The sequence below is a fragment of the Loxodonta africana genome, chromosome 5 (genome assembly GCF_030014295.1).
Source record: "Loxodonta africana isolate mLoxAfr1 chromosome 5, mLoxAfr1.hap2, whole genome shotgun sequence".
In the NCBI taxonomy this organism is placed as follows: Eukaryota; Metazoa; Chordata; class Mammalia; order Proboscidea; family Elephantidae; genus Loxodonta; species Loxodonta africana.
In genome coordinates this window covers 158,757,427-158,781,221 of record NC_087346.1, presented here as the reverse complement: position 1 = coordinate 158,781,221, position 23,795 = coordinate 158,757,427, and the positions used below count along the sequence as shown (strand labels likewise).

The following is a 23,795-nucleotide window of genomic DNA, read 5'->3' as shown; positions in this document are numbered from 1 at the left end:
ACACTCGGGGCCCTCAAGTCGGTCCGACTGACAGTGACTCTACAGGATAAAGCAGAACTACCCCATAAGGTTTCCGAGGAGTGGCTGACGGATTCAAATGGCCGATCTTCTGGTTAGCAGCTGAGCTCTTAGCCACTAGGACCTTTAATTTTTCAAGACCCGCCGTTGGTTTGTTTGAGCCACATGAAATTAGCAAGATTTGACCTTTCTTGACCTGTAAAAACGGCAACCTCAGGAGGTTCAACCTGATTATTCTCCTTTGACCTTTTCAGCAGCTCTGTGATGTCTCTGGGGCTGGAGGAAAGTAACTCCATTCCAAAAAGTCTGCCTCACAGGAGCAGAAACAAGACTTAGCAGCACAGCCTCATTTCCCCAGCACAGGGTTAGCAGTGGGCTCTGAGCTGGTCTCCGAGGCCCACACAGAAGATCCAAACACACAGGATACAGACTGAGGTCCAATTCCAGAAGGCCTAGCAAACAGCCTGCTTCCCAGTTCAAGGCTCTGTTGATGTCTCCGTGCTGAGAACGCTTGTCGTCATCTGACAGGAAGACGTACCACTAACCCGAAGCCTGGTCTGCTACGCTAGACCTACTGGTTCCCAAGTGGAGTAGGAACAGGAAGAAAGCACACAATAACCAAAAACCAAACCCACTGCCTTTGAGTCGATTCCGACTCATAGCGACCCTACAGGACAGAGTAGAACTGCCCCATAGAGTTTCCAAGGAGCACCTGGCGGATTCGAACTGCCAACCTCTTGGTTAACAGCCGTAGCACTTAACCACTATGCCACCAGCATTTCCAAAGCATACAATACGTATTTTAAATTAACGAGCCTTTTGAAATTCCCATTCTTTGCAATGGTATCCATAATTTGTTATGATCCACACAGTCGAATGCCTTTGCGTAGTCAATAAAACACAGGTAAACCTCCTTCTGGTATTCTCTGCCTTCAGCCAGGATCCATCTGACGTCAGCAATGAAGCTGTTACACCAAAAAGGGAACATCACATATCTCAGTTGATAAGATTACGGCAGCTTTTGGTCTCATACTTATTTATGCCTCCATACTGGCTGATCCTCTTTGCTTTGCAACGAGCACGTATTACTCTCATAACATTCCTGTTGTAATAAACTAAGATCCTATTCACAGATGCACGATTCCTTAGGAAGCCCCAGAGATCAATAAGAGTGCTAACTGAAGGATCTCAGCCTTTAAGAACTGACCATACAGATACTGAAAATGAATTCCGTGAAGACCGACCAGGAAGGACTTACTGTGAGTGCGCGAGTGGTCGACGCGATTAGCTCACGGGAAACCGCAGCAATCACTCTGGAAAGGTTGTTTTCCAGGGTGACGTCTGTGATGCTCGGTAGTAAGTTATAGCCTCTATAGATTCTAGCAAGAAAAATATGGAGACTTAAAAGACACCATTAAAGTTTACGGTATTTTTAAACATCAAATGGCATTTAAGAGTTTAAAATTACAGGCTAAGAGGAGTTACAGGTTAAATTAGAGACGGAAATATATTTGGTCATTACTGGTGAAAAGGGCCAAAATAACTCTCCCCCCACCCCGCCTCCACCCACCCCACACCCCTCGGTGCAACACTGGAGCAGAGCTGCCTCCTTCCCTTGCCAGAATCTCTACACATCAGAGAAGACAAAGGCAACCCCTCTCTACCACCGGACGCCCACGGCACTTTCGCTGCACTCCATTCGTGGCCCATGCCAACTCCTTTCCCCGGTCACAGTTCTGGATAAATTCTAATTCCCTGACTGTTTAAATGAAGCCCAAACAGGATTCGTGCTTGACTGACTTTTGTATCCCTCACAGCGCCTTGTTGACTAGAGGCTCTCAGCAACACAAGTAAGGAGAACGTTCCATTATATTCACGGATAGATTTCAACAGAGCAGGGAGCTAAGGGCAAACACAGCTGCACACCTGGGAATTCTGTTCATCTCGCAAGAGCCAAACAGACGACTGTGTGTCAGAGGCAGGGGTACGGCTGTCACTGGGAACCTTTTCAACATAGTAGCTAGTAAACAATTTCAATTAAATATTATATTCATCAAGATAGAAGATGACACTGGTGAGGACTGAGCTTCTTGGCTCATGTAGACACATGAGACTATGTGGGGAGCTCCTGTCTGGAGGGGAGATGAAAAGGCAGAGGGGGACAGAAGCTGGCTGAATGGACACAGGGAATACAGGGTGCAGAGGAGGAGTGTGGTGTCTCACTAGGGGGAGAGCAACTAGGAATGCATAGCAAGGTGTATATAAGATTTTGTATGAGAGATTGACTTGATTTGTAAACTTTTTTCTTAAAGCACAATAAAAAAAAAATATTCATCTCTGTTGGTATCTAAGTATTCACTTTCTAAAATGACATTTGGAAAACAGCCATGCACTCTAAGCCTGTCAAATCCCTGATAATAAAATACTCTTACTCTGCTTCTACTTATCTTAAAGGAACATATATCCTGAATCTTTTCAGAGAGAGAAGATGTCAATTATGAGGTTGAACGAGAAAATTCTCTGAGAAGAAAATATTACGGTGGCCAAGAAATTATCTCCATGTGTGTGGAGGCTGCTGCTTTTGTTTTCTACCCCCGCAGTCTTTCCATTAAAAAAGGTTGATATTTATTGTGGAACAATGACTTCAAAATTTAACAAGCTGAGTTCTAAATTCAGAAAAAAAAAGACCAAGTGATCAGTCAAACTTAGAAGCTGTTTAGTTTCAGTTTTTAAGAACTGCCACTGAGTAGAAAGGAGTGTCATATAAAACCAACGTGTAAAAGAGCATTTAAGGACAGAAGGCTAACAAGGCATTGGCTTGTTAGCATTTCTGCAGCCTTCTTTGTAAACAAATTCTAGAGAAAAACTACAGCCTCGTAAGACCACGTCTACTTGTGTTATTTTTACAGTCTATGCTGCTCAGCTGAGAATCACACAAGAATGGATTATGATAGCCCTTGACATTGATTTCAAAATCTTCTCACAACCAGTGTAAATAATGGCATTTGCAAATCACCACACGCTGATGCTCACCTAAACGTCCGTGGGAGTGACAGAACTACCATGCTCAATACAAAACCTGTTGTCATTGAGTCGATTCCGACTCACAGCGACCCTGTAGGACAGACAGAACTGTCCCATACGGTGTCCAAGGCTGTACTGGTTTACAGAAGCAGATTGCTAGGTCTTTCTCCCGCTGAATGGCTGGTGGGTTCGTAACGCCAACCTTGCGGTTAGCAGCTGAGCACTTTAACCACGAATGGAGTGAAAAGCTTACGTGGACAAGCTTTTACATAAAGCAGCATAATGTAGGGGTTGTGCACCAAAACACAGCTGTCTGCGTGTGGACTGTGAGGAACCAACTACAAGAGTTGTGAATCACTGTTGTGTGGCCGAAGCAGTGCTGAAAACAGAAGCGGTAAATCCTGAAAGAGACAAATACCCTGTCCGGGAAGACCATCGATGCAAACACCCCGCCCTACGGCTTTTCCCTGGAAAAGGCTGTTTCAGACTGAAGCCTTAAAGGAAGGTGTAGGAGGGCGCGGTACCTGGTTATGGTGCTGACGGAGAAGTGGGACAGGGGCTGCACCTCGTGCATCAGAAGCTTCAGGTAGACGCTGCTTTGCTCTCTCGCCACGGCCACCACTGGATCAGCCTGGCCTTGGTCACACTTATAAAACAGCTTTGGGACAAGCCTAACACAAAAGGAAGCTTTATCTACTTAAGGAAGTCCAGGAGACTCACCTGTGTTTCACCGCCTTCCCGCGCCAGGTATGGCCGCCTACAAAACTGCCTACCAGAGGCGGCCACTGACGCTGTTTTCTTCCTCGTGCTTGTCTGTATAGCCCAAAAGTTCAACAAGGGACCTGCACTGCTTTAACAACGGCAGGTTAGGATTTTGTTGTTTTAATTCTCATTATTTTAGGCTCTTATGGTAGTGAACTCTGTGACAGTCTAAGCGTAGAGCGGCCAAAAATGAGCTCAGAAGATCTAGAAATACTGCTCTGTATCCTTTACCTCTTCCCTCTCTCCCACCGCTTAGTACTCCAACCAAAAAAGTGAACGCAGAGAAAAGACACTTGGTAAATACCTCATCAAGGATGCCGCGGCAACATGCCGCACCCTGGGGTCTTCGTCCCCAAGCAGATAGATGACGACATTATTGAGCACTCGTTCTTGCAGTTTTAAAAGCTTTAAAGGAAAAGGTAACAAAAACACACGTGACCTCTCTATGTGAATAAATTCTAGGTATTTTGAAAAGCCAGTGAGGAACGCCTCAAGGCTACTAGTCTTAAATTCACACCATGCAACCACAACTTTTGTGATACAAACTGTGAAACAAATCTATAGCAAACTGCAAAGAAATGGAACACCTTTAGGTAAGGCCCTGGAATGGGCACTCCCGAACGTGAAAGCCCCATCACAAAGTCTGATCACTTACCCCTGTGTAATGATGAGCCCCTCTGTGTAAGTTCTCTGCTTTTGCCTCCAAAAAGCTCACCAACCTGACAAAAAGCATATTTCCACAATGAAGTCATCCAGTTACCCAAGGAGACCCTGACAGACATGACAATGAAACACATGCTCCCTGGGGCGTCAGCCCAAGCCCATGGAAGGCTCTGAGAGGCCCACTTATTCGGACAACAGGAAGACTGACTTTCTAAATTAGAAGAATTTATATTCCCTTCAGTATGATATTACTTGGTAAATTGTTTTTTTCTGGAAAACCCATACAAGCACTTATTATTTTGAAATACCCTAAATGCCCTGCTGAATTAGATCAAACACACAGCATAGGAGTTCAGTGACTGTGGGGTGGGCCCTGAGACGCATCCCAGTTTCCACTGACTGGCTGCGTGGCTTTGGGCAAGTTACTTCCCTCCCAGGCTCAGTTTCCTCATCTGTGAAATGGGTGTAAGAACAAGACCTAATTCGCAGGAGACCTTCTGAAGGTTAAATGAAATGACCCAGGTAGGACACCTGTCTAACGCCCGGCACATAAACAGGCACTCTGTAAATGGTGGGTTAAAAAAAAGAAAACCTGGATAATAAAGGTAGAATTTCCCTTCTAAAAGACAGTGTTGAAAGAAAACATCTCCAACTAAGACTCTTCGAAAATCAAAGTTGCAACACCCCGAAAGCTATTTTTAAGCTCAACAAAACACAAATCAGCTCTGTTACCCGAGTGCTGTACAACGACGGGGACATTCTTTTCTAAGGGAACTGGTATGAGATACAAAGTTTTAAGAGCTTAAGACAAAGGTGAAAAAATCCACAGAGTCCTTTCATCTTTCATTCCCATTGTGCAGAGCACTTTAATGACTGAGAATAACAGAAAAATCCACCCCGTGCCTGTATTTTAAAATCCTACGTACAGGACGAAGTTCAGCAACAGCCAACGGCAGACAAAAGCAACCGCCAGCTGTCACCACCCAGACCGCTGAGATTCCTAGGAGACAGGTTACTTGATAACCATCACCGCATCCTGGACCCCAATGACAGGCTCAAACTTCTGAGACGCTTTTGCTCCGTAAATGCAGTGATTCTGGTTCCTCACCTGAAGTCGATCTCCGCGAGAGTTTCCAAGAGCTCCGTCCTCACCAGCCAGTAGGAGCTGCTCCTCAGCGCGAGCACGTCGATGACCAGCTGCAGGCCTAAGGTGCTGTAGCTGCTGCCACACAGGCTCATGACACAGTGCTGAAACAAGGGAGGCACTTCTGCCAGACCGTGGAATTTTAAAAAGGGGGGTGTCCTATAAATTTGACGATCATGGGGTTTTTGGGTTTTGTTTTTTCAGGTAAATGTCTATTGTTGTTGGCTGGCCAGTTGTGACCCATGAAGCAGCTGATGTCTAAAGGTTCAACATTCTACCACCTGAGGCAATTCTACCTGGGGCAGCTCAGCTTGTACGCTAAAAATAAAGGTTAGATTAAATCATCGTTAAGGCTCACCTTAAGTTTTAACGTTCTATGGCCTAGCAGTATTTAAAAAAAAAACACAGATTTTACACTTAATGCTTACAAAGTGTATTTCTAAATATGCCCGTCTGCAAAAGATACAATATGTCAAACAGGAGCCCTGGTGGCGCAGTGGTTAAGACCTCGGCTGCTAACCAAAAGATCGGCAGTTCAAATCCACCAGCCACTCCCTGGAAACCCTACGGGCAGTTCTACTCTGTCGTATAGGGTTGCTATGAGTCAGAATAGACTTGACAGCGACGGGTTTCGTTTTGGTTACATGTCAAACGAACATTCTGGGAATTACAACTTAAACTTCGGTCTACCGCGATTCAGCTTTATTTGCAATGTTTTTCTTTCTTAAGCTGAAAGGTGAATACGTTATTGTTTAGAGCTTTAGAATCTCCAGAAGTCTTTTCTATTAAGCTCCTATTTTAATGATAACAACAAGAAAATTTCTACTAATCAAAGAAATGACTTTCACAAAAGATGCTCACCCGCACTGCTGTACAAGCCAACTTGCAAGTAACGGAAGACTCATCTTTCAAGGTTTTCTGCAGCAAAGGAATGCAGTCCGCCAGAGAAAACGTATTTCCTGACCAGAGGAACAAGCAACAAACACCTTCATTCAGACGTGGCCTTGGGAATGCCATCTAGAGAAGGCACTAGTGCACACACTGCTGTTACCTGTCAGGCTTCGCAGGGTGCCCAGCCAGTCACCCACGTGGAAGCGGGCTCGGTTGAGGATGGAGTAGATGAGGGTCCCGCAGAGGATGGCAGTGGCCCCTCGGACCTGAGGGTCTCCATGATCAATGTAGTTCAAGATGTCTGAGACATACTGCTCCTCTGGGGAGACAAAGTGCCCAGCCATGATACGGTTCTCACCGCCAACGTCCTCACTCAAAGTACAAGCTTAATCCCCAAGAAAGAAGGCGTGGGAGGGGCTATCCAAATCTAGAAATGACTTGACTATAATCATCCTAAGTGATAAAAATGTTTGGGGGTTTACAGGTTTCTAGATTCATCACACCCCTGGTATCAGCTCAACACTACTGACAGTCTGGATTATGATTCCAAATTTTCAGATTAAATTCCAGATTTTAATTTAAAAAACAGATTAGAAAAACTCAAGCTACGCATTATCGTATGTATTCAACGACACAAGTTTGTCCCCAAAGACAGAGAAAGAGAAGGCAGGCCTCCAAATGTGTGCATGATGGGAGACATAAAGCAGCTGCTGCCTCAGCCCTACCTGGCTATGAGTGAATACCTGCCTACAAGTGAATACCTGCCTGTGAGTGAACACCTGGCCTGTGAGTGAACACCTGGCCTGTGAGTGAATACCTGCCTACGAGTGAACACCTGCCTGCGAGTGAACACCTGGCCTGTTTGAGTGAACACCTGCCTGCGAGTGAACACTTGGCCTGTGAACAAACACCTGCCTGACAGTCGGACACCTGCTTTTGAGTGTGAGCACCTGACCTGTGAGTATGAACACTTGCCTGTGAGTGTGAACACCTGTCTATGAGTAAGAGTGGAGGCAATTAGGACTAGACACAACTTGTATCTTGGATTCATATAAATCCAACACGCACATATGTCCCCAGATTTCTACTTTTGATTGTGTGTGTGTCAACTACAACACTGTATTCAATGGAGGTCCAAAAATCTAAATATTATTGTGTACATGTTTTAGGGAGACACACCAAAGTCCAAATTAACTGAACATTTATTGCCCTAAAATGAAAAAAAAAGTCAAGACCATTTGAAGTTGTTTTCAAAATAATGACTGAATACGAGGACTAAGATGTGAACTTTCAACATACCGGGGTATTCCGCGATGTCGAGAGGTACTTTATAAAGTTTGCTGAAGAAAGACTCAGGATGAAGGGCCACGGCTGCACTGACACAGCTGACGGCCAGGGCCTTCACGCTCACCCTCACGTCCCGATCTGGGACCAGTGCTGCAGAGAAATACCGGGGTCACGTGCCTCAAAGCAGCAAACACTTCATCTTCACGTAACCAGGACCAGATCCACTAGCCCATCTGTCCCCATGACCCGCCCATCTCCCAGCAGGCAGTGGGAAACAAAGTTCACCCTCAAATTCACTCCCTCTGCTGCACTAAGAATATAAAAACCTGGCCGCCGAGGTGACCTCTGGGACCTAGCTGCCTTCTCCATCTCTGCACCTGTCTTTCTGAACTCACCGTTTTTTTCCCCAGTTAGCAAAAACGAAGCCGATAAAAGGCGGACACAGTGGACCAGAGGAGCAGCGTCGTCATCAGTGGACTGTCCTATGTCACCTTTGACTCTGCAAGGCTAGAACAGAGATGACTGGTGTTTTGTTTGTCTTATAATCAAAGGACCACACATTCATTCATTAGTGCATTCAACAAGTAGTTCCAGACAGCAGTTATGCTAGGTGCTAGGGACACACAGATGCGTGTCTCTGTGCCTGACCTCATAGAGGTCACCATGCACGGAAAGCAGACGTGTCAGAAGGCAGCAGTGACACCATGGCACCTGTGCCGCGACAGGGATACGCTCAGTCTACAGGGAGGGCACCCTGCAAGGAGGGCAGGTGAGAGGCATGTTGAGAGTAGGCTGCTCAGGGAGTAAACGCGAGCAGCCTTCCACAGGACGCATGGTCACTACCTGGGGGAAGGGCCTGGGGAAAACCCAAAGGCCAGAGGGAGTAAGGCTGCTATGACAGGAACCAGAAGCTGCTGCTGAAGGTTACAATACTGACTGAGCATCTACTAAGGATCTAATGATAAAACACCACTCCTTGCCCTCGAAGACTTTAAAACTAATTGTGAAGACAGGAAACTTCCATGTGAAAAGGTAAGCAATATAAAGAGATATTTTTAAAACCACTCAAAACTCTATGACACCAGTGTTCGCTGCAGCACTTTTCACAAGAGCCAAAAGGTGGAAACAACCGAAATGCCACCAACAGAAGAATGGAAAAACAAAACGCGGTACACACACAATGGAATACCCCTCAGCCGTGAAGAGAGGTGGAGTCCCAACGCTCGCCACAGCATGGGTGGACTGTGACACCATCACGCTGAGCTTCCAAACCCTTGCTGTCGGCTGATCCCAGTCCACAGCAAGCCTCCAGGACCTGGCAGAACGCCCCAGGGGGCTTCCGAGGCTGTCACCTTTATGGAAGCAGACTGCCACATCTTTCTCCCAAGGCACAGCTGGTGGGTTCAAACCGCCGACCTTTCGGTTAGCAGCCAAGAGCTTTAACCACTGCACCACCAGGGCTCCACGCTGAGCTCACTCAGTTGCAAAGACAAATACTGTATGATGTCGCTTACATAAAATAAGCAAATATTACTAGTGGTTACCGGGGGTGGGAAGAAGGGGGAAAGGGGGAGTTTTTGTTGAGGGGGCGCTCAGTTTATGTTAATGGTGGTAGAATAATCTAGAAAAGGATAGTGAGATTTGTTGCACAGCTTAAAGAAGGTAATCAGTGTCACTGAATTATACCAATAGAAATTGCCTAAAACAACTCTGAATCACAAGGTCCAATGTGAAACCAACCACGGGGATGGCGCAGACCAGGCAGCATTTCGTTCTGTTGCGCACACGGTCACCTGTGTTGGGGAGCTACTTGATGCCAGCTAACAACACAATGCAACAAAACCCAGAGCTGCTGCAAGGCCATGCAGGACCATCAAATGAATGGTTCAAGAAGTCAAAGCTACAGGTATCTAGCAAGGTAGCAATAAGTAAGGATCTGGGAAGGATCCTCAAAGGAGGCAAAACCTAAAGCAATTTCTGGCCTCTGGAGCACCACAAAGGCAGAGCAGGCCTAGGAAGAGGTCAGAACGTCTCAGGGAAAGAGATGAGGAGAAGTCTGGCACTGGGAAAGCAACAGGCTTGGAAGAGAGACAGTAGCCAGGGTGGTTCACAAACTCACATGTGGTCAGAAACAAGCCCAGTGGCCTCACCTTGCTTTCCTGATCACCTGGCTCAGCAGCTTCATCTCTTGCTGGGAATTTATCCACACTGCCGTCAGAAGACTGCCTACTGTGCCCCATGCCGGTCAGTAAACGCGCTTGTTGAAGGGCTTCAAAGACAGAGAATCCAGCTTAAGCGAAAAGTCTGCACAACCAGTGGCTTCCAATTAAAACACAAACACGTATTTACGCAGAGAGAACACGGAAGTACAGGGCGTACATGAAGGAAAAGCATGGCTAATCCTCAACTGTTACATATGCTCAGAAAACAAAGACACGGAAACACTTCTTCCTGGAGCGCAGATAAGCGAAAGCACCAGGGTTGAAGAGGAGCACGCACCGACCGGAGAGTTTCTGAGGGCATCCACGGCCTCGTCGGGAAGAACGCCAGCTACTTCCTCCTCCTCGTCCTGCAGCTGACCGATCTGCGTTCCTGAGAACTGGCTGTCCACACCGTCTAACACCTAAACAGGCAAGGCGGCTGTGAGAACCCCTGAAGCGTGGCGCCCACTCAGACCCCCCAAAATGGAGGTGCGAGGATAAAAGTCACGACCACCACCGCCAAAAGGATCACCTGCACAAAGCACGCGAACAAACGCGCAGAAATCCTCCAGGTCTCATCGATTATACGTTACCAGCACGTTAAGAAAAGCTGTGTAGTCTTAAAAATTCCAAAAAAACTTCTACCCGGAAATTTCTCTTCACGATATCGCAAAAAAGTCCAAACACAAATCTTTGTCTTCACGTAAAAGTAAAATTTGACAAGTCAGTCAGAAGTGAGAAAAAAAGTTTCTGGACAAAAACCTAATAATCTAACAGGTTATCTCCTAAACTGCTGGGACTGAATCCACTGACTTTTGGGCACGGTGTTTCATGTGTTTAGCCAGAAGCATACCTTATGATTCCATATTGCAAAGTTTTTCATACCCACTGAAAATTCCCTGTGTAGTTTACTGAAAAATAAACTGTGTGGTGGACTCTGAAACCACTAACAAATGGCTGATATAAACTCTATTTTCTATATCACCTTAAAAAAACTTTCCAGGGTCCTCTCCAATAAAAAAAAATTAAAAAAAAAAATAAGCTACACGGTCAAACACAAGCAGTGATTTCCACCCCCAGGTTAATTTACAAGGTAGCACAGCTGAGCTGGTCAACGGGTAACACAGGGCGTTCCGTCACAACGACAATCAACACTCATCGAACACCTTACTGTGCCACAGGCAGGATGCTCAGTGCTTCACGGGTATTACGTCCTTTACCCTACAAAACAGACTTAGGCCACAAGTACTGTTATCAGCTCCATTTTATGGATAAGAAAACTGAGGCCTGAAGGGACATGACTGCTCCAGGCTACCCAGCCAGTACAGGGCACGGCCAAAATTCTCATGCTGGTGGGCGCCCCCAGGGCTCAGGCCCTCAACAGTGAGAGCCGTGGCCCTGGGCCCAGCGCCACCACTCAGAGCTCAAGTCAACTATAGCAAATAACCGGAGACTCCTTTGCAACTAACTGAGCGATGATGCTGCACCCGCAGGCCAGTCAGATGAGCTAAGTGAGCGCTCGGGTCAGTACTGCCCGTAGGACCATCTTATCTCCCGCTGGCCGTCAGTTCCCACCCCTTCGGAACACCTCTGACCCTGTCATCAGCAGCCCCTGCAACCATCCCTAACTCACTTGCGGCATCTCACACTCACTCTCCAATTGCTGCTTCCTGTCTTGTTCCCTCTGGCGCCAACCTCAGCCCATTCACCCTTCAGCCACACCGGCAATAAGGCATTGGTCCTGCCACACCGTTCCCCTCCTCACCCAACTCAAAACTCACAGTCCACCACCGTCAGCACACCCTCACATGGGCCGTTAACTGCCTGGCCTCTCCTGCCTTATCTGACTCTCTAGGCTGAATCCCAATTCTGGGTAAATCTCAACTCCCCACCCACTCTGTGCCTGCACCTCGCAGCTGAGCTCCCGACTCGAGTCTTAAGGGGGCATTAGTGGTGCCTGGGAACGCCGCTGCGGCTCCCCAGCTCAGGGGTCCACAAACTCCAGCACGCGATAGGTCACCTGGGGGCAGCCCCCCTAGAGTTTCTGACTCGGTAGGGCTGAGGTGGGACCGTGGCCATGGGCTAAGTCCAGGTCCACGTCTACTGCTGCACGAGAACAAGTGCTGGTGACAGCACGGAGGGACGGCAGGGGACAGGCAGGGGCCAGGTCAGGGCCACCACAGCCACACCCTCACTGCGTGCCCGAGTCCCTGCGAGGGGGGCGGCAGCAATAGTATCATTTTACTTTCAGAAACCTGCACTTCAACAAAAATATGATAAACAGCAAGTCTAATAGTGAGATGAAGAGCCTGGGGTCCACCACTGTAGCCAAGAAAAAAATGAGGTTATTTTACAAAAGTGAAACAAAAGCATAAACGAAGCAAACTTGTCCCTGTCGAGCTGAGGGGCTCACAGCGACCCTCTAGGACAGAGGAGAACTGTGCCATCGGGTTTCCAAGGCTGTAAATCCTCACAGAAGCAGACTGCCACCTTTCTCCCCAGGAGTGGCTGTTAAGGAGTCCAGCACTGCCCCACCTTCCCTTCTCCCTGCATGCTAATGAGAATCCATTTACCCTTTCCTGACTTAAAAGGTTTCCCACCTTGCCCATGATTTGACCTCTCCTCCTCCAGGTCCTCTAGCTAAAAACCCTGACGGTGAACCCGCTTCTCCAGCTGAGCAAACAAAAACTCACACTACCTTTAGAAACCACATCTACACAGCCACCTGAAGGGTGAGCAGTAGGGACACACTCCCTCTCCTATTTGTAGTTCCACGTTTCTGCATTCATTCCAGCAACTCCTTTCTACCTTACAAAAACTCTGCACAAATTAAAAGGCAACCTCAAAAAAAAAAAAAATTTTCTTTTTACTTTTTTAATTAAGAGCTTAAACCTCCTAAAAATTAAAAACTTTCATTCATCAAAACACCTTACCCAAAAAGTGAAAAGACAAGATAGAGTCCAAATAATATCTTCAGAAACCATTTATCTGACAAGAATCTAATAAAAATATAAGTAAAATTTCAGCAACTTAAACAACAAAAAGACAAATAATGTGGAATGTATGAAATACAAATCTGAGAAAACTGAAAGTCATCAAAAATGAAATGGAACGCATAAACATCGATATCCTAGGCATTAGTGAGCTGAAATGGACTGGTATTAGGCATTTTGAATTGGACAACCAGGAGGTGCCAGGAATGACAACTGAAGAGGAACGGTGCTGCATTCATGGTCAAAAGGTAAGGCAGAGGGTCAGTGGAAAAGAGGAAGACCCTCGACGAGATGGACTGACATAGCAGCTTCAACAATGAGTTCAAACAAAGCAATGATTGTGAGGACGGCATAGGACCTGGCAGTGTTTCGTTCTGTTGTATATATGGTCGCTATGAGCTGGAACCAACTCAACGGCACCTAACAAAAACAAAGATGGCTAAGAAACAAACAGAAAATAACAAATGTTGGCAGGGATACGAAATGCTTATCCATTGCTGGTGGGACTGCAAAATGGTACAGCCATTGTGGAAAACAGTGTGGTGAGTCTTTAAAAAACTAAAAATAGAACTACCCTATGACCCAGCAATTCCACTCCTAGGTATGTACCCAAAAGACTTGAAAGCAGAGGCTCAAACAGAAACTTGCACACAAATGTTCACTGCAGCGCTGTTCACAACAGCCAAAAGGTGGAAAGAACCTAGAAGCCCATCAACAGATGAACGGACACGCATACAAGGGAATACTACTCAGCCAGTAGGAGAAACAGTCTCGACACGTGCTCCAACATGGGTGGAGTTCAAAGACGGTATGCTGAGTGACGTAAGCAATCACAGAAAGACAAAAAATGTAGACCTCACTCACTTAAATAGTTCAGAAAAGGCAAATGTACAGAAAACAAACCTTATCAGTGGTTACCAGGGGCAGGAGGGAGGGAGAAGTGGGGGTTAACACTGATGGGAACATCCTGTTAATTACGGGTAGGGCTGCACAGCCGACGACTGTAATCGCTGTAAGTTGTACACCTGTAAGAAGTTGAACTGGCAAAAGCTGTGTGATAGATACACCAACGAGGAAGACAAAACAAAAAAGAGTAGGTGCTGAGGCTGCTTATGAACAACCAAAAACCTCATGAGATTTGGTTTCTTTAATTGGAGGTTTAGGGTCATGGTTTCACGGGTGTAAAGGATTAAATTGTGTCCCCCCAAAATATCTGTCAACTTCATTAGGCCATGTGTGGCTGTCCTCCATTTTGTGATTTTCCTATGTGTTGTAAATCATAATCTCTACCTGTGGTTAAAAGGATTGGGGTGGGATGTAACGCTCTTGCTCAGGCCATATCCCTGATTCAAGGTAAAGGGATTTTCCCTGGAGTGTGGCCGACACCGCCTTTCATCTCTCAAGAGATAAAAGGAAAGGGAAGCAAGAGGAGAGTCGGGAGCCTCACACCATCAAGAAAGCAGCACCAGGAGCAGAGTGTTTCCTTTAGAGCCGGGGTACCTGCACCTGCGAAGCTCCTCGACCAGGGGAAGGTTGAGGACAAGGATTTTCCTCCAGAGCCGACAGAGAGAGAAGGCCTTCCTCTGAAGTGGATGCCCTGAATCTGGACTTCTACTGTGAGAAAATAAATTTCTCTTTGGTAAAGCCATCCACTTGGGGTGTTTCTGTTGTGGCAGCACTAGATGACTGAGACAACGGAACATCCCAGTTACCTGGGCTAATAACAAGTTTATTGCTTCTCTTCTACCACAGTTCAACGTGTAGTGCATTAAAAGTTTGCAAGCAGCCATCCAAGGCACAAAAATTGGTCTCTATTCACCTGGAACCTCAGGGGAAGAAGGACAGCCAGGAATAGGAGGAGGACGATATGGAATGCGAGGTGAATTACCTCCACGGACAACTGCCTCCTCTGCCATAGAGACAGACAGGGTTAACTGTGCTGGCGGAACAAAAGAGCTGTTAAAAGATCACCATCTAGAAGTTGGGTAAACAGGAACCACACCCTGTCAACATGAGATAAGGCTGAAACAACCGTGAATTACTATCTCCTTCTTAGTGTTTTTCTAGTCCCTTCCCCCTTTACAGGCTCCCACAGAAAAACAAAGTGTGACTGCTGTTTAACCTTCCTTAGCCCTCCGGAGATGGTGATCTAGTGCCAAAGATCAGTGCGCTTCCACTATATCCCATAATAAGTGAGGCCAAGGGCTGCGGAGAGGACTCCATCTTGAATATTAGCGGGTTCCATCTTGGATTCCAGATGAGTGCAACCTAATTGACATGCACCGCCATTCTGAGAAGTACCCGCCCCTTGAAAGAAGCCCACTAATTATTCATCACCGTACTGTCTCCACCGAACCCGGATAAGCCCTAGCCTTGCTTCCTTTTCGAGTCAGCCTCTTGGAAAGGCTTAGTCCTCCACTGACTCCTTTTGCTTGACTCAAGCAAAATAAATCTTGCTGAAGATAAAGTTTGTCTTTCACGTGTATTCTTTCTCAGGGAAAGACAATGACCCTTTGTGTCAGATTGGCAATTGGTAATACCATGTGACCAAAAGAAATGGATGGTGCCCAGCTACCATTACTGAACATTTTGATCAAGTATTCTATAAAAGAGTTCTGATCCAAAGGGGCAAAATGCAGAACAGAATGTCAAATTCTCATGGACTCCAGAAATCCTGGAGTCATAAAGGTTAGACAAATCCCTGAAGCCAACGCCCTGAGATAATCTTTAAACCTTCAACCAAACATATCCCCTGAAGTCTTCAACCAAACAATACTTGAGCTTAACTACTAAAAAATGTCTGCCTTGAGCATTATGCTCTTTTAAGAACTATATATATGGGATCAAATTGACAACAGCAACTCAAAACATTAAATAGGAACCCTAGGGGGCAGTGAGTTTATGTTAATGGGGGAGGAACAACTCAGAAAAGGAGGGTGAGCATGGCTGCACAACTCAAAGAATGTACTCAATGTCGCTGAATTGTACGTGGAGAAACGGTTAGATCGGTGCATGTTTTGCTGTGCGTATTCTCAATAACACCAAACTAAATAATTTTTTTTTTAGATCGTTTATATGAGACAATTACTATAAAGCCAAGGCGAAAGAGTAAGGGGACAGGGAAACCAGATTACTGGAAGCAAAACATCCAGAAAGGAATTGATGAACATGTTAACACACTGTGAATTATGTAACCAATGTCTCTGGACAACTTGTATAGTAATGTAAATGGGAAAATTTGCTGTCTAAATATGCACTGAAAATACAATAAAATATTATTTAAAAATATATATAAAGCCCTACAGTTAAAAAAAAAAAAAGACTTAAGCAAATTTATAGATGAAAAGAAGCCTAAAGAACATGTTTTTAATAAATTCAGTAGTATGAACTTGATAACACAATTTTTCATACTAAAATTGGGGTGTAAAGCTCAGTATATACTTGTACCAAACTTTCTGACTGGACTATCCTTGAGATGTTTCTGACCCACTAGCTCAGAGATCACCGCTTTTTAAACCCACGCTGTAATAAAATGGGATGTGTTGTAAAAGTTTTTGAAAAGTTATACAGTGTCAATATAACGCAGAGTATTGATGGGTATAACGCACAGTATTGATGCTATTAGAAGGCCTGGTGGCACAACAGTTAAGCCCTCAGCTGCTAACTGTGAGGTTGGTGGCTAGAATCCACCCAGCGGCTCCACAGGACAAAGACCTGGCAATTTGCTCCTGTAAAGATTACAGCCTAGGAAACCCTATGGGCACTTCTACTAAGTCACAGGGTCGCTGTGAGTTGGAATGGACTTCACGGCACCTGACAACACCCACATTAATGTTATTAATCATTTTCATTAAGACCACAGGTCTGCTGGTAATGGGTTACTAAGACTTTGTAAATAATTGTTTAAGCTGGGCCCAACAAGGTTTTAAAACATTTGCCATGCACTGAATTTTGGCAGAGTTCATACAATCAACTAATCAGATTTTTCAATCCCATAGTCAGCACAAATAAAACCAAGCTATTGCCTCCAGTGAAGGCCTCAAACGGGGTCAAGCTCCCGGGGAAGAGCTGGGCTGGCGGCCTTGGCACTGCTATCGAGATTGGAACAAGCAGGGGGTCCCCAAGGGAAGAGCTTGGAGATAGGACAGGCCCTGCGCACTTACAATTTCAGAACTGTCCGAAGGGGTCACGGCCGAGTCGGGACCTTCTGTGGTGGTCTGGGAGCTGTCGCTGATGGGGGAGGAGGCCTGGGTCCCGTCGTTCAAGTCCATGGCGGGGTCAGACGGGACAGCGCTGATCTGGCTGGAGCTGGGGCTCAGGATGTCCTCCTCGTCCCCCTCAGTGGCAGCACTTGCCGGGTCGCAGCTGGCCAGGTCCACAGAGTCCGACTGCAGAGTGTGCTGCGACCGGGGCTGCTCAGTAATGATATCGTGACCTGTGGAGTCGGCGGCTGAGCTCACAGACCCAGGAGTCGACACCCCGGAAGAAGCAGCCAACTCACCGGTGATCTCACCCTTCACGGAGGCTGGAAAAAAGCAACGCTCATTCAACAAAGGGTCGAAATAACATTAAACATGGAATCAAACCAAGCGTTTTAACTGCAAAACGTCATCAAATAGAGTGGAAATTTGCACCAGTAAACCTCAAAGGCAATACAATAATGACTACAGCTGCCTTCTGCTACAGTTCATATTAACAAAATTGGGACTATCAACAGGTATTTTTTAAATGCTATGAGTATTCTCAAATGGCGTTTCATTATAAAAACTAAAGAAAGCATGGCTAGTAACATTGCCACTCCAAGTTCTTCAGCAAGTACTCCAGCGTGAGCTGGGAGTAACAGCTTGGGTCTTATAAGTCAGAGGCCGCCTGATAAAGGGGAACTCAGCCGGGTGGTCACGAAACGCCAGTCCTCCGAAAGGGGCAAAAACCACGGCAATGTCCTAGCTTTGGGGTGGTCTTTCCTTCTTCCAAGAATCCTGGGAAGCACAAACTGTAAAGCACTCAACTATTAACCAAAAAATGATGGTTCAAACCCACCCAGAGGTACCTCAAAAGAAAGGCTTGGTGATTGGCTCCCCAAAGGCAACACCTGAAAACCCTATGGAGCAGCTCTACCCTGTGCACACGGGGTCAACCCAAGTCGGAAATGACTGAAGGCAACTGGTGGGTTTGTCTCCTTCTTCCAAGACCCTGTTCAAGGCTTTTAGTCAGTCCCAGTCTCCTATAAAATAAAGGCACACCACATCTCCTAGTTTGGTTTTTAAATTCCCACTAAGGCATACATGTGCACACACCAAAAAACTCACTAGGCCAAGACACGCACCAAGCCCACGGGCGCTCCTGGAGGAGACTGGCACTGCGGACTGGTGAGCTTCATGGTGCTCAGCAGACTTGTAATTTTTTGTGGTTTTTAACAATTTTATTTTTATAATCACAAAAAGTTGATGTCTATTTTGTAAGATAAACGAATAAACAGCCACCACTGGAATTATTCCGATTTTCCTCCCCAAATATCGCAGCACTACTCTCAGTTATCTAAAAATATTCTTTTGGATACGAGTATAGCACCCAAACACTCCCATTTGTCCCAGTTATCAGCATCTTAGTCAGTATTCATCTTTTATAAGATAAGCAAAGAATTTAATTAGGTAACTATCTGTCAACAAACACAGATTCAAGTCACACTACCCACAGACAACGTGTAATCCCCTTCTCCCCTCAATGCGCAGCCCATCATGAGAGCACTCTACCGGCCCGGCGCCCCGTCCCTACGGCTTAGGCTCGGAGTATAAGCCGAACGTATAAACGGCCCAGACCAAGCAGGAAAGCAGCAGACACGTACTGTAGGACAACGCGCCTGCACACACACGCATGCACACACACGCGCCCATACACACAGGCCAACGTCAGCACAACGTCCACGTGAAAACACACACCCATGCAAACATGCACACACACCAAAATCCACACTACAAAAGAAGCTTGAGCTATCCACCGTTTCCACGTGAAAACACATACACACACACGTGCACGCACACACGCCAAAACCCACACTACAAAAGAAGCTTGAGCTATCCACCATTTCCACATGAAAACACATACACACACACGTGCGTGCACACACGCCAAAATCCACACTACAGAAGCTTGAGCCATCCACCGTTTCCACGTGAAAACACATACACACACACGTGCATGCACACACGCCAAAATCCACACTATAAAAGAAGCTTGAGCTATCCACCGTTTCCACGTGAAAACACATACACACACACGTGCGTGCACACACGCCAAAATCCACACTATAAAAGAAGCTTGAGGTATCCACCGTTTCCACGTGAAAGCATACACAAACGCACCAACATGTGCACTACAGAAGAGGTTAAGCTATCCACCCTTTCCGCAAGCTGCCTTTCTGGCCACCGTCCAGCACCCTCGAGCAGCACCCCACAGACAGGTTCCTGGGGAGAGTCGGGGTGAGAGGACAGTGGAGCAGATGCAGGCCTGCCTGGCTGGCAGAGAAGGAGAGCTACCTGAAAAGGTGGAGCTGCTGACGTCTGACCGGGATTCAGAGTCGTCTTCCAAGGGTTCTTCTTCTCCTAAGAGCACTTTACCTATTAAACGATGCAGCGACAGTCCTTTTTAGTTCGCTAAAAATGAGGACTTTAAAAATTAAATCCACATTCTAAGTGGCAAGCCACCAGCATATCTGATTCACGCTTCCACACAGCTGGGCACCGTATGCAGACCAGTTCATACCTCTACGGTACCGAATGCCAAGTACACTGAGGACTTTTATCATGTTCTCAAAATCAATATGCTCATACGGGAAAAAAGCTAAAAGCGATGATTCTGAAGCTGTATAGCAAAGTACAGTGGAACCTGTGAGAGCTGGAGCTCGGGGGACTGCCTTGTTTCTGGGTCTCACAGGTTTTCTGCCTTTGACAGGGTGCAGTCTTACCACTTCTCTATCCCTCTCTATTAGTGGAAAATATTTGGTTTTCCTTCTCTGACAGGTTTCCACTTACACAGGTTTTACTATATTGTAATAATTAATACTTATTGATTTAGATTATTGTTAATGCTAAATAACCAATATTTAATCTTAAAAACCATAAGTTATGGCTAGACAATGCCAATTCTGTTGGCCCTTGGAATTTTCATGTCGTATTCACAATGACACACACCAAAACTTCTACATGTAACTTTTATACCTAAAGTTCACTCCTATTTTATTACCCTTTAGTTTGCTGGGCTCCATGGCCGACCATCAGAACTCGAGCACTAAGATCAAGCACTGTCATCTTTGGCAACGTTCTAAAAATACATTTTATAGTTCAAGGTTTCCAAATCACAATAATAAGAAAAAAAAAAGAAACTAAAAGTTTTAACATGACTTAACCTGACTCGCTAAATTTTCATTAATACACTACATGTGAATTTCATTAAATGACACTATCGAAATAATTACTGGCGAATTTCTAAGCTCTTATTGCCCTACTCTTCAACAGGTCATGGGGGTGACAACTCCCACAAACCTACACGGACACGACACTAAAGAAACAGTAATAGCAAACACGCAAAAAATAAAAAACCCAGTCCCAACGCAGCTAATACAGTAACTCTCATATACACTAAATAATAGGGCTCTTAATTAAGGAGCCCTGGTGGCACAACGGTTAAGTGCTCAGCGGCTAACCAAAGGGTCAGCAGTTCAAACCCACCAGCAACTCCACAGGAGAAAAGACCTGAGGCTCTATTCCTGTAAAGATTACAGCCTAGAAAACCCTGCGGGGCAGTTCTGCTCTGTCACACAGGGGTGCTGTGAGTCGTATTCGACTTGACAACACCTAACGGCAACGACAGGACTCTTTATTGCGGAACAAGTCATTTACCGTGACAAATCAAATAAAGTTTCAAAAAGGTGAATCTGAATCTAAATGAGTCTCTACCCCCAAACCAGGGGTCCCAGGGAGCCCTCCCTAGTTACGTAGGACCCTAGCAGGTATGAGGCCAGGGCTGCCGTCTGTCTGGCCCACTCCCTAAACCCTAACCCCAACGAGAACTCTGCTTTTACCTACTTTACACACTGGCAGACTTCACTGGGAAAAAAGATTTTTCTGCTACAACAAACTAGTTTTAAAACCATAGTGATTAGACAGAGAGAGAGACACCGAGGCTGTGTCCTGTGTACCCACAGACGAGGACAAAGCAGCCGATCTCACTGCTGGGAATCAGCAGCTTTCACGTCTGTCACTGGAAAAGTGAATAGGAAACAAGGCAACTGTCAGAATAACTAAGCCACATGCCCCAAAACTGCTTCCTAATCTAAGGACTGAATATACCATGGACACTGACCGGACCACGGACTGCCAAAAGAACAAACAGATCTGTCTTGAAAGAAGCGCAGCCAGAATGCTTTTTAGGAGCATACTATGGACATGTTGTCAGGAGGGCCCAGTCCCTGGAGAAGGACAGCATGCCCGGTAAAGCAGAGGGTCAGCAGAAAAGATGAAGACCCTCAACAAGATGGACTGACACAGTGGCTGCAACAACGGGCTCAGGCATGACAACAACCGCGAGGATGGCGCAGGGCCGGGCAGTGTTTCGTTCTGTTGTGCACGGCGTCACCTGAGTCAGAGCCAACCTGAAGGCACCTGACAACAACAATTTAAGAATAGAGAGGCTCACTTTTCCTGGAATCCTTTCAGCTTTTCAACAGCCTCACTGTTCCACCAGAATCTCAAACCTGATGAAGTATTCCACACGATGATGGTCCAATTATTATTGATCGAACATTCTTCTAGGTCACATTTACTTAATTCAGTGAGGGCTAGAATGTTAGGAGTGTCCTATTAAGATTCGATTCAATATTGCAAATAATATCAGGTGGAAGACACCATTAAACACTCAAGTCATGACACAAAACAGGATTAGTCTCTGGGAATTCAATGTTTTTCCCATGGAAATTCAGACTAGAAAAGAAATAGCTGGTAGTGCAGAGTCGGGTAGCATGGACCCACGCTATTGGGTTAGACCAGAAACACTGTGATTTAATAAATCAATTGTATCAGAACATATTAGTATATACAAAGTTAAACATGGCTGGAAAATGATAACCAGGCCCAAATCAGCGAAGTCATTAATCAAACAAAAGAAGCTATTTATGATATTCCTGACTACTATCAGACAAACTGTATAGAGAAGTTATCTTTACAAAACCTTAACGCATCCCCAAAGCAGGCGGGGGCAAACGACAGCCTGCCTGTTCTTGCTGATAAAGTTCTCCTGGCCCACAGGCACAGGCATACACACAGTATGGCCCACGAGGCTAAAGTACTTACTATCTGGCTCCTTCTAGAAAAAGCTTGCTGATCTCTGACCTAAAGCTCTGGAAACTTGGGCTGAAGCAGCTCTGATACAGAAGTTTTTCAAAGGCACCCTACAGAACTATTCAGGCCTAGTTAGCAGATTCCAGCAACGTTTACACGTGCAACCAATCTGATTAGAAGAGAGAGACACAGAGTCCAATGCACTGTGAAAATACACAGAAAGCAGCAAGGTTCAACATGAGACTTTGATTTGAAATAATCACCTTTTTGTTTTCTTGAGAGGACAGGGCTGCATGAAGAACCCCCTCCAGCTGTAAATCACAGAAAAGGACAGATGAAATCAAGACAACAAGCAGCTACAGTCTAGAAGGGATTCAGGTATCTTCAAAGGGCTGGATTCAGTTTTAAGTCTGGAGAAAATGTGGTGAACAGATCTCCAAAGCAGGTGTTCAAACATGGTATTTCAATACATTTACTTTAAACAACATGAAAGTTATACTCAGACTCAATTGTATAGTTCTGAAGATATGACCTAGAACGTCAAATGAGCTAAAATAAATTGCATTTAAAAAGACATATTAAAAATATTTGAAACAGCAGATTATCTGGTCAACTAATAATCAAGTATACCACCACAGACCTTCATTAAAAGCAATCATTAGAAATAAATATTTCTACTAATCTGTAAGGCCTGCACCCCACAGAGAAAAGGATTGTTCAGTACAAAGAACAGTGAACAAGACATATGAACATTTTCTGCTCATGGTTCAGGCAAACATTTATGTTCAAACGAGGCCGTGATTAGACATCAGGTAAAACCTCTCTAATTGTCTAATCAAACCTAACTGTCTAAGCTGGGAGTGAAAGGCCGTGCTGGACACACACTGCAGTGGTCAAGGAAAGGTCCTGTGAGTCAGCAAATACCTACCAAACGCCCACTAGGTGTCGGACCCTAAGGTTGGGATTTGGGAATTCCCAAGTCAGCCACTAAGGTTGGGAGGAAAACCAGCAGTCACTACTCTAGGGCAGTGTTCCTTAAGAGTATTCACATTTCACCTTGGAGTTAGGGCCCAGTCCCCAAGAGCATGTGGAGTTAGACCCAGTCCCCAAGACCACATGGAGTTAGGGTCCAGTCCCCAAGAATACATGGAGTTAGGCCCAGTCCCCAAGAGCACATGGAGTTAGTGCCCAGTCCCCAAGAGCACATGGAGTTAGGCCCAGTCCCCAAGAGCACATGGAGTTAGTGCCCAGTCCCCAAGAGCACATGGAGTTAGGCCCAGTCCCCAAGAGCACATGGAGTTAGGGCCCAGTCCCCAAGAGCACATGGAGTTAGTGCCCAGTCCCCAAGAATACATGGAGTTAGGGCCCAGTCCCCAAGAATACATGGAGGTAGGCCCAGTCCCCAAGAGCAAATGGAGTTAGGGCCCAGTCCCCAAGAGCACATGGAGTTAGGGCCCAGTCCTCAAGACTACACGGA

At 45.8% G+C, this 23,795-nt stretch overlaps 1 protein-coding gene across 10 annotated transcripts in view; it reads right to left on the bottom strand.

The window, feature by feature from the left end:
• Positions 1–23,795, bottom strand: part of HTT (huntingtin) — a 193,592-nt gene that overhangs the window by 100,807 nt on the left and 68,990 nt on the right. For 6 of the 10 annotated variants that reach the window (XM_003411334.4, XM_064286173.1, XM_064286174.1 and 3 more), the window contains exons 10-23: positions 22,582–22,629; positions 19,520–19,600; positions 17,147–17,508; positions 10,289–10,412; positions 9,940–10,058; positions 8,185–8,296; positions 7,802–7,939; positions 6,663–6,821; positions 6,473–6,570; positions 5,576–5,715; positions 4,460–4,523; positions 4,109–4,209; positions 3,567–3,713; positions 1,277–1,397 (exon numbers count right to left, since the gene is read on the bottom strand). In XM_003411334.4, coding sequence (XP_003411382.2) covers positions 1,277–1,397; positions 3,567–3,713; positions 4,109–4,209; positions 4,460–4,523; positions 5,576–5,715; positions 6,473–6,570; positions 6,663–6,821; positions 7,802–7,939; positions 8,185–8,296; positions 9,940–10,058; positions 10,289–10,412; positions 17,147–17,508; positions 19,520–19,600; positions 22,582–22,629 — 1,814 coding nt within the window. The remainder of the gene's footprint in view (positions 1–1,276; positions 1,398–3,566; positions 3,714–4,108; positions 4,210–4,459; positions 4,524–5,575; positions 5,716–6,472; positions 6,571–6,662; positions 6,822–7,801; positions 7,940–8,184; positions 8,297–9,939; positions 10,059–10,288; positions 10,413–17,146; positions 17,509–19,519; positions 19,601–22,581; positions 22,630–23,795) is intronic. The other 4 variants (XM_064286170.1, XM_064286169.1, XM_064286172.1 and 1 more) reach the window with 4 other exon arrangements.